The sequence below is a fragment of the Maniola jurtina genome, chromosome 9 (assembly GCF_905333055.1).
Source record: "Maniola jurtina chromosome 9, ilManJurt1.1, whole genome shotgun sequence".
Taxonomy (NCBI): Eukaryota; Metazoa; Arthropoda; class Insecta; order Lepidoptera; family Nymphalidae; genus Maniola; species Maniola jurtina.
Genome location: NC_060037.1, coordinates 6,498,009 through 6,509,376, shown reverse-complemented (window position 1 = coordinate 6,509,376; position 11,368 = coordinate 6,498,009). Strand labels below are relative to the sequence as shown.

General features: G+C 35.8%; 1 protein-coding gene across 2 annotated transcripts; it reads left to right on the top strand.

The window, feature by feature from the left end:
• The first annotated feature begins 241 nt into the window (after positions 1–241).
• On the top strand, positions 242–9,426 carry LOC123868414 (ubiquitin carboxyl-terminal hydrolase 36). Of its 2 annotated transcripts, none has more exons than XM_045910937.1 (11): positions 242–730; positions 1,126–1,350; positions 1,801–1,954; positions 2,490–2,664; positions 2,871–2,984; positions 3,992–4,156; positions 4,243–5,249; positions 5,786–6,020; positions 6,612–6,752; positions 6,953–7,062; positions 7,504–9,426. In XM_045910937.1, the coding sequence occupies exons 1-11, from the start codon at positions 460–462 to the stop codon at positions 7,538–7,540; spliced, it is 2,634 nt and encodes an 877-aa protein (XP_045766893.1). In that variant the 5' UTR covers positions 242–459; the 3' UTR covers positions 7,541–9,426. The 2 variants fall into 2 exon arrangements, with proteins under 2 accessions (XP_045766893.1, XP_045766892.1); XM_045910936.1 differs by having other exon boundaries at positions 7,501–9,426.
• The last annotated feature ends 1,942 nt before the right edge of the window (positions 9,427–11,368 follow it).

Here is an 11,368-nt window from a genome sequence, read left to right as displayed (position 1 = left end):
ATCGTAATAATTTAGCGCCGCGCAGCCGAATTGTTATCAAAGTGTTCTGAATCAGCCTGCAGCAGCATACATGGTACTTAGGATTAGGAGCAGTATATGTAGAAGAATTCAGAATAGGTACCTAACACGGTCTGTAACTCTGATGCTGTGTCTACTGTCGTCTGTCTGTAAGAAAGTAATCACTAAAAGAGCTAGAACCCAGAACCGTAAAACCAGTTTAAAAAAGTTATAATCACTTTGACGTTTGTGACGACTTGTGTGCGTTTTCCTTTTTCCGTGCTGTGCACTGTGAACTAGTGTGAACTCAGTATTTTGAGCAATACACATGGTTGATTAACAAATAACCATTATTTAAACACCCAGTTTACAGCATAAACAGTGTACGATTGAATTAACTATCATGTGTAACTTAGTAATTTGATAAATATTGTGACGTGATAGTGCAGTTTTGGAGGTAAAATGCCCGCTTCAATTTGTGACCCAGTATCAAGCGCATTGCGTTTATCTCTTACGGCTGAAGAATCACAAGGTTCATCTTTGTTAGATAGCAGACTTTATTCTTCTGCTAAAAATGTTCTTCTATCCAAGATTGAGTTCGAAGAGTCTGGAGATTATCAAAGCAATATACTCGACGGTTTGAAATCCAAGTATGTGGTTATTCGACCTAAAAAACAAGTGCTCGACACTAAACTTCTTAAAAAGGACTTGAATTCGAGCAATCTATCTACAGGTAAGAATAAAATATATCCTTTATTAATTATTTTATTGATTTACTAGACCCATCATAAAAGTATAAGGTTATCTTTCATTATGTCAATATTTACTTTTATGGCAAACATGTCTATTTACCACTATTAAAACTTATATATTTACTATAATAAATCATGATAATCAAGTAATGAATTTTTTATTTTCTATTGAACAATATTTTAAGCATTCCCAAGTTGCTTGGTCAATTACATTAAATTACTTGTTAAAAAGCACAATAATTAATACCATTGTTATTTTTAAAATATTCTTTATATCTATTTGAATAAAGTATAATCTTAAAATTATGTAAGTTACATTTCTGTGACCAAAATGTCAAGAATGCAGGCACCTAACTTGATTGTAAATTATTTTCAGATACAAAAAATGGTGATGAAGGCTTACCAAAGCCCAAGCGAGTATTTTTCCCTGTAGAAAAGGTGCAGTTGGGGTGGCTAAGTGCATGGGGAGCTGGTGCTGGCATGCAGAATGTTGGCAACACTTGCTACCTCAACTCCACTCTGCAAGCACTGTTCCATGTTCCTGCATTGGCCAACTGGTTGGTCTCAGATGCAGTACATTCAGAAAAGTGTAATCAACAAGGTAAGTCTTATTTTTTTTTATCCATGCAATTCTACTTATTCTTGAGTAGATTCTATGTAGGGCTGAATATTTATAGTTCTCGGCCAATACTGCCTAAATCAGTGTTTTCTTAACTAGGACTTGATGGAAACTAGAGAATATGCCTTGATTTTCTTTTCTTTTTGGCAATCTCTTTAATTACATATGTCATTATCAATCCATTGTTGGATTACTACTGAGCATGGGTGTTCTCCCAGTGCAGTTGGCCTAGTGCAGATTTCAGACTTCATACACCTTTGAAAACATTATGGTGAACACTCAGACACACAGCTTTTCTCACAATGTTTCCCTTCACATTTAAAACAAGTGATACTTAATTGCTTAAACACTGATAATACAATATACACACTTCTTTTTAACAAAGGACTAGCATCTTCAAATCCCTAACACACAAATAATTAAAAATTTCAGAAGCATGTGTCATATGTGGAATGCGTGCCACATTGATGGCAACACAAAAGAGTGGTGGTGCACCCATTAAGCCATGGCAGGTGTATTCCAAGTTAAGGCTTATTTGTAGACATTTAACTCCTGGTCGGCAAGAAGATGCCCATGAATTTTTAAGGTAAGGCAGATCTTTAATAATATTTTCACCAAATTTTAATGGAACTAACATGAGGACATACATCCTATCAAACAAAAAAAGAATTGAAATCGGTTTAGATTTGACAGAGCTATAGAGTAACCTCACCAAAAAAAAAAATGTGTCAAATTGAGAACCCCCTTCTCTTTTTGAAGCCACTCAAAGAAGATGGATATTCTTGATCTAAGTTTCTTTACACTCGAAATAGTTTGCTAGATGATGCATGGATTTTGGTAAAATTTTACTAATTAATAGAATAAATGATAGGTAGATTGACTTATATGTACTGTAAAGAGATTTTATTATGGTGTATTTTTGTTTACAATAATCACTAGCTGATGGCTGCCACTTCCTGTGTGGATCTAGGGTTAAAAAGTAGCCTATGTCACTTTCCAGGTCTTTAACTATGCCCATGCAAAAAATCGTGATTGAAGAACAATCCAATAAACCAACAAACAAATGCACTTTCGCATTTATAATATAGGTAGTGATATAAAAATACATTGTGAACTTGCAGGTACCTAGTTGAAGCCATGGAAAAGTGCTACTTGACTAGATTTATAAATGCAGACAAGTTGGATCAGTACAGTAAGGAGACAACTCCGCTAAATCAAATCCTTGGAGGCTACCTCAGGTCCACTGTCCGGTGTCTTGCCTGTCACCATTTGTCCACCACCTATCAGCATTTTCAAGTAAGTATCCAACTAAAGGAAGCTAAACGAAAAGGTTTCCTGGCTCGCTGCTCTATATTATTATGACCTAACATATCTTAAAATTTAATTTTAGGTGTGTCTATGTTTATTTTTATTGTGTGAAAGGCTTGATCTTGATGCCAATCATCCTTAAAAAGGCAATGATGATGATACTTAGATTGATTAAATGTTATTTTATTTTTAAGGATTTGTTATTGGATATAAGGAAGCATTCAACATTAGATGAAGCATTAGATTCATTTTTCTCAAGGGAAAGGTTGGAAGATCTTGGCTATAAATGTGAAGCATGCAATAAGAAGGTTAGTATATAGTACAACTTTGTCTTCCTTTAATTTCTTCACAACACTAGCAATAGGTATTGTTTTATTTTTATACTAGCTTTTGGCTTCAAATTGGTCCACATGGTATATTTAATTATACAGCCTAACTCTCAAGGATAATTTAGCTATCAGTGAAACAGTATTCAGATTGGGCCATTACTTCTGGAGATTAGCCCCTACATACAAACTCACAAACTAATACATCATATCACTTTATTATTTTATTTTAACCATTTAAAAGCTAGAGCTTGAAATGCTTCCACACAAGATGGTCCTCCTCTGTTAGTTGATAATCCAGATAATTGAGTCTAAACTGTACACAATATTTTTACAAGCACACCAGTTGTTTAAAAACTCTTCTTCTTCTTATTTTGTATAATGGCTTTTAGGTTTGAAAACTCTGCTGATAACATTAATTATCATTAGTTGCAAGCAAAATTCAAACAAAGGTTAATAAGTTTTCACAATTAAACTTAAATAGGCCTTACCCTTATACTTTTGAACTAAAACACAAGCTTTTTCTGTAATATAGTGCCTGCAAGCCAGGTGATAATATCAATGTGGTCAGATGCTTGCAGATGTCTGATTTACTGTAAATAGTTGCTGAGGCCAATTGATTTTCTCCTGTTCTGGCTATCATCATAACTTCAAAAATTATGTGAGAATCACGCAAGTTTTGTACTTTAATATCAAATATGAATAGTAATAATATTATCTAGAACTTAATGATACCTTGGAAAGTTTAAAGCTTGTTACAAAAAATAGTATAAAAGGTTATATTATCTAATAAAAATAAAATAAATAAACAAAGATAATATTTGTTATTGATTTTGTTAGCATTAGTGGCCTGTCTCTGCAATCACCTCAAATTGATTGCAAAGAAAAATTCAATATTATTAATAAAAGATAACTACCATTTCATATTTTGTTAGTTTAAACTCAGACATCATTCAAGTGTTTATACTCTTTTCTTTATTTCTCATCAGGTATCAGCAACCAAGCAGTTCTTTATAGAACGGGCCCCTATGGTACTTTGCATTGCCCTAAAAAGATTTTCACTCGCCGGTGGAAAGCTATCTAAACATGTGCAATTCCGAAAGAAAATTAACCTTAATAAATATATGTATAACAAAAATAGCCAACAACAACTGGTAAGTATGTTTTGCAATGTAATATGTAAAAGAAATGTTTCAAATGTTTGTGCCTGATCACTTATAAATGATTTGTACTTTTTCAGTCTTATAAGCTAGTGAGTTTGGTGACACATTTAGGGCCATCACAAAACTGTGGACATTACACTGCTATAGGTCAAGCGCCTAATAGCAATTACTATCAGTTTGATGACAGTTGTGTCCGGCCTCTCCCGCTATCTGCTGTGCTGGGGACCAATGCTTACATTATGTTCTTTGAGAAAGATAACACCATGGAAGACCCTTCAATTCCTACTGCCTCTACTTCCAATGTTGTCTATGGACCACAACTCCCTAGCAATATACTCAACAGAGAAAAGAGCCCTTTGAAATTAACATTTTATAAAAACGATGACAGAAAACCGAATATGTTAAACAGCAGCACATCAGAGACGCTCAAACCAGAAGTGAAGCCTATCTTATTAAATTCAACACTAAGCAAGTCATTGGAAATTAGCAGTTCCGTGTCAGAACCATGGGTTGTTAAACAGAATGGAGAAGTAGAGAAGGTGACACAAGCACCAAAAGTACTTAATGGTATTGACAAAGTGACCCACAAAGTTGATGACGATAAAAAGATAACATTCGTTATAAAGAAGCAAGGCAACGATGAATGCCTTGTTCAGCCCAAACTAACTAAGAGTGATTCAGATCTTAGATCTGTTGGCAGTGTGTGCCCTAAACCACTTCAAGAGAAGTCTGCATCAACGAGTAAGCTAGTTAAACCGTCAAAGTCGCCTTTAGAGAAACTGGAAGAACAAATGAATAAGGGTGATAGTTCGTCGGTTCACATTCAAAGGAACGGGAATTCTGCGTCCAAGTTGGTGCCTTACGACTCCGAGTCTAGCGGCGACGAGCGCTGCGAACGAGCAAGCGAAGACAAAAGCAGAAAAGAGGAACCGAGAGATCAGAATCGGAAACCGAAGCCTAGTCGATGTGAGTCGCCGCAAGGCCTCATCGTCACCACTAAGGCGATGCATCACGCCTGGACTGTGTCAAAAGAAAAAAATGGTCCACTCTTAAGCCCGAGTCTGAACGGCGACACCATTAAAAAGTAGGTGTTTTTTTTACTATTAATTACAAACTTCCTGCAGTAGCATAAAAGGTTAGGTTAGGATTAAAATCCTGTGGGAACTTGGATTTCCAGTGATTAAAAGTAACCATCTCTGGAATAAAAGCGATCTCCAAACCTTTTGTCAAAATCAGTTAAACAAATGAGCTGTGAGAAGGTAACATATAGACAAACAGGCATACTTTCGCATTTATAATAATAAGTGGTGCGTTTGGAACCCCTGTAACTAGTTTTAAATTTACATATGTAATGGTGATCATTATCATAAACTTATATATTCCACAATTTTTTTTCTTGACAGTCAAACTAAACTATAACTGGGTGCAATGGAACCCAAATTGAATAAATGATTTGAGTTTGAGTTAAGTATGGATTGTAATTAATGTTCAAAGGTTTTTAAGAGTTTCATAAATAAATATGCAGTGCTCGCTGTATGAAATGGGTGCACACAAGATGTGCAAAGTCGCATACCATATTATTGCGCACGCATAATAATTACTCTTTGTTGATTCAATAAGGATCAAGGATAAAGAGGAAAGGAAAGGGGAGAACGAGGAGAGTCCGAACACGAGCGTGAGCAGCATGTCCCCGCTGAGCGACCGCAGCGACGCGCCGCCCGCGCCGCCGCCGCCCGCGCCGCCTGCGCCGCGCGCGCCGCTCGACACCGCGCGGTACCTGCACGGCGTGGCGCATCGCGGCTACGGCGCGCCCGTCGCCTCGTGGCACGGCTCGCACAGCAACATGTCCCGCCAGGTAACCGCCGACCCTGTAGCCCTGTTCCATGTATAGCCATACACTAATACGTTGAATATATTCAACACTCGACTGCATCATGTGCGTGTACACACGAGCCCAACCCAAGAGACATACATTTGAGGCTAGGCTCAGGCACTATAGAAACTATACACTTATGCACGAACACGTAATAAGTGTTTTATGGATTTTTTTATAGTGCTTCAACCTAGCTTCCTATGCTCGTATGCTCTCCTGGAACTTTAGTCATGTAAGCTACAGTTGGTATCACGTCAAAAGGTCTCCGATCTTGAACTTGCGCAGTATGAGAGTGAGTTCACCCACAGGCCGCGGTCGCGTCTCACTCTTTCATTTTCTCGCAATCAAAATGAAAACTAGAGTTTAACTCAGGATTTAAATCCATTTAAAGGTCGAGCACTCTTAATGAAAACCTCTTACTTAAAAGTATGCTAGTCATTGCATTATTCTATTCGTTTTTAGATATACAAAAACATTTTATGAAAATGTGAAGTTTGAACTTATGAATTTTCTAAGTTACCTGTGATGTCTGAACTCTGAAATATTCATCCCATACTAAAATATTCATCCCAGGTATTTGAGGAGAGGCGAGACGAGCGCAAGCGTGCCATCGAAGCCGCTGAAGACATGGACCGTGGGCGCACTAAGAAGATGAAGAAGTTCCACCATTACAATCGCTTCAATAACAATAGGAATGGATATAATGCTTTCCAGGTAAAGATATTGTGTCTATATCTAACCCTAACTTGAATATACTTCGAAACGAATCACTCGCAGATAGCGCAACGTTTCAAGTTATTGAAGTTGATAACTGGCAGTGTAAACTAGCTGGTGTAAGTGCGTGCGTGGTTTCTACGAGAGCGCAATATCTAGCACGGTAAACAATATTTGAAAGGATTTTGTCTTGGCCACAGGATAAACAAAACAAGCTTCACTGGGGCGGCAACTTCAAGTACCGCGGCGAGCGACGCCCCAACCACCACTTCAATAAACACCATAGCAACAAATACAAGCGCTTTAACAGGTAGGCGACAGATAAACACATACCTAATTATATTTGTAAAAAAAAACTTTTTGGAGCAGTATTCAGTTTCCAATAGAAAAAAATCATTTTTTTAATCGTTTGACAACCTTCCTAGCGGAATGATTAGCGCTGTGATCTTATAAATTGCCGCGTTATGTCTCGTATCTATGAAATCTAATAAAGTAACACGACTATGTTAGGAACGATGATCGATAAATCATAAAAATATTCCACACGCTCCATTATTGTGTACCGTCGCGTTGTGAGCGGTATCGCCGCAAATGAAAGTGCGTAAAGCCATTGGTCCTACACCTGATATTTCTCCGGTCGTGTTGGATCGCCGTTCCTTTTTTGCCAGTGTCTTATTTCTGCGCAAAACCTAAGTACGTTCTATAGATTTCAGCTTGTGTGTGCGTAATTTGAACACGTGTCCTTGTTCAGGTACAACAACGGGCACCACTACCCGAGGCACCATTGACCCTGGCCGGTTAACTTGTCGGTGTATATAGATGAATGGACTTTAATAACTATACGGTAACACTTTAAGCTAATGAATAATTAGTTAACTTGGTTAATAAATTAGGACACACTGGAGTCCCGCACTGGGGAATGTGGGATATTGTGTGTGACTAGTGCTTAAAATATGTAGTGGACAAGTTATGATCACAAAACAAGTGGTCCAATCTAATCTAAAGTTGCAACATGACAGTTTGCGCAGGTCATAGAGTTCATAGACTAGGGATTAAAGACACAAGATCTGTTTGATGACAAAGAGACAATGAGATCTGATTTTGTACAATGCGCAGTCACATGCCTTGGACTATTGACCCCTTAACTGAACTATTACCTGGACTGTTGGACTATTAACTATTCTATTGGACTGCTTGTTTTGCGCGCATTTTACGTCCTATGAAATCCACTGCGGTTAGTCCATATAAATTGTCATAGTGAAATTAAGTGAAAGCGATTATTATTATTGTTTGTGGTAATATACGTACTATAAACCTTTTTATTACTTTCTTACTAATAAACATATAATGGTTTTATAGTTACACAATGCTTTGTCTTCTTTCGAATGTCAAATGGCAACAATGGAAATATAAATTAGTGTGTAACTATTCATCCGTTATCTGTTTATTAGTGAGGGGTCTGATGATGTAAATTTTGGTGCTAATTCAGTTGTACAAAATCTTTAAACTTAACTAGTGCTATCCTTTTCCATAGGAAACATGTAAGGCACAGCCTTTACATTTAAACCTGTTAATTTAGTTTAGAATCTGTGTGCAACTGAATTAATACCAATATGAGTTTTGTTGTTGTAAACAAAGCAGTGCTTTATCTATATTATATTTCAATGGAAGCTTCACAAAAGATACATATATCACAAACTTTTCTTAATATTTCTTATAATTGGATAGTTAAAAAAACGTGAAGTCAGTGGTAAGGAAATATTATAAAGGTTTCTTGTGCACAAGTCCGATCCGTATCGGAAAATGGCGATAGGTAGTAGTTTATCAAACAACCGTATTTTATCGGCTTCAGACTTTGGATTCTAGTCTGTCATTAAAATGACATCATTCAGTAGATACGAATTTTTTATTTTTCGTTTTTTCTCTGATTCAGAGTAGTGCACAAGCGCCTAGTGAAGGTATGAAGGTTGTTTATATATGCAAAAAAAAAATGAAATATATAAAATAAGATATTTAATAACCTGGGTTAATAATTTGGGTTATAAACGAACGGTTCTTTTATGCAGCTACTATTGAAAAAACATGACGCTTATTTGGTTGCAAACGACTCGTAAAGCCGGCGCCACACATAACGTTTAATACGCTATTGTGCGTCCGAACTAAGAAAGGGAAATCAAGTCCGACATACTGTGATGTCATAACTGTCAATATGATCTGATAGGGGTTAGCTGCTTTCTCAATAAAAGTAGAACATGGATTTATGTAGGATTTCAAATATACCTAACACTGATGTTATTTAAAAGAAAAATAGGTATTTTATTACCAAGTTCTCATCCTCATCTTCGAATCCCTCCTTTGGCGGTATCTATTCTCGATTTGATTCACATGATTTATCTCTCTACCAGTCGTACCTTGTTTTTGAGGCAATCGCTTAAAGACTAAGGCTTAAATCTATAAAGCGTACTTTAACTTTGCCAGACTTAAGACACTAAAACTTGTCTGCATTAGCGACAGACGAGGCATAAATCTGTCTTGTTTTAACTAAACTTAAGGCTGAGCAATGTTAAAGTATGCTCTGTAGATCTCTATAAGGATAATACTCATGCATTTAATGAAATAAAATGTCTGTCTGTAATTTCGAAATAACTACCTCATATAAAGCTCATATGGTTATTTGAACGATACCATAACCGAATCACAGGTTTTTAAAATTTTTGTCTGTCTGTCTGTCTGTCTGTTTGAAAAGGCTAATCTTCGGAACGGCTGAACCGATTTTAACGGGACTTTCACAGACAAGTAGAGGATTCATCAGGGTGTAACATAGGCTACTTTTTTAACCGACTTTCAAAAAAGGAGTTGTGTTTTTCTACCTATGTATACCGAAATCTCCGAGATTTCAGAACCGATTTGCGTAATTTTTTTTTAATCGATAGAGGAACTTTGCGACATTGCCCTAAAAATTTGGATTCCAACTCATCAATCCTGATGCTGCAGGGGATCAGATCACCAAAGTGGATGGGATTTAGAAACTGTCGTCGGTTATAAATTGATATTGAAGGTTATTTACCAAGTAAAGACTTTGTCGCGCGGACGGTTTTTAGGTTTTTAGAAATCCCGTGGGAACTTTTGAGTTCCCACGGGATTTCTAAAAACCTAAATCCACGCGGGCGAAGCTGCGGGCATCAGCTAGTATCAAATATGGCTTTCCCATTGTTAGTTCGGAAGTGTTGTAAATGTGTTGTGATGATAATAAGCTTCAAAGCAATGTGTGGCCCGTGAATTTGAGTGAAAAGTTTTAATTCAAGTCTCTCCTAGTGTGGCGCCAGCTTAACACAAAATGGACAAGTCTAAAAATAATGCCATCCCTTTTTACAGAGAACATTGTGAAAGTTTATGTATAACCGATTTAGCACCATTACTAATATTATAGTTAATAGATAGCTAGTTAGACTGAATAACGATTTGTAATTATTAAATAATTTAGTTCAACTATATAATAAGCAAATTTCTGTTAATAGATATAGTATAGTATGCTGATATATTTATTACCGTTCTAAATTGAGTTCCTTTATTATTATTCCTTTGTTATATTTTATGCATTTAAAAAAAACTTAGTTATTGTGTAATTAATTCAATCCTGATTATTCTCAGAGCATTTTAAAATATTTTTTTCTGATATAACTAAACTTCTATGATAATATTTTATAAACTTGAGTTATACTTGAGTCTATTCAATCGTCAGTACATAGTGTTGTAATTCTTCTATTTTCTATTATTAACATTTCATATTAAGTAGAACATATTATGAGGAAGTTCAGAAATTATGTAGGTAATATTTTAAGTTCACTATTCTGACGGCTCAATACATATTTCTGTTATTCTATGTAATATTTTGGAGTCTTTTAGTATTATTGTTTAAATAGCGATATTCAGATTTGATGGTACTTTGTTGTTTTGTTTTTTTAGAAACACCGTCTAAAGGAAAAAGATTGATGGATTCTTCCAAACACTTTGTGATGAAATATGTTCTATTAATGAACCTTTACACAATATTCAAATGAGAACAACATCGGCATTCGGCAGTATCACTCCGTAACTCGCATTCCTATCAAACTTATGCCACCAGTTGCTTGATTGCTTTATTTTTAAGAGAAATCCTATGAGAGTTATGAAGTTTGACAACATGCCAGTCAGAGATATATTGCCGATGTTCTTCTTGTTTGAATACTTGTTTGACCCATTTTTATCATTTTCCTTTAGCCTTAATTTAGATGTGCTTACGTTCCTCTAAGGAAAAGAAGGGGAATATCATGAGTCGTTACATTTTTGAGTGCTAATAACGGTTTTGATTTAGAGCACATTACATTAGACAGAATAATCCTGATTATTTTAATACGCAAAAGAGACTTGAGACGACGTTTATTTTGTACATATAGTGAAGTTCGTTCAAGTCTGTCTGAAGTGTCTTGTAAATATCAACATGCTTTATATTTTTGTAAAAATTATATTAGCTTCGTTTGAATTTTGTTTTACCACAACACTATTGCGAAATTTGTTCAATTTTCTTTACCTTAGAAAGTCCAATAGTTTAGGTAAGAATTTAAAATAGTGTATAT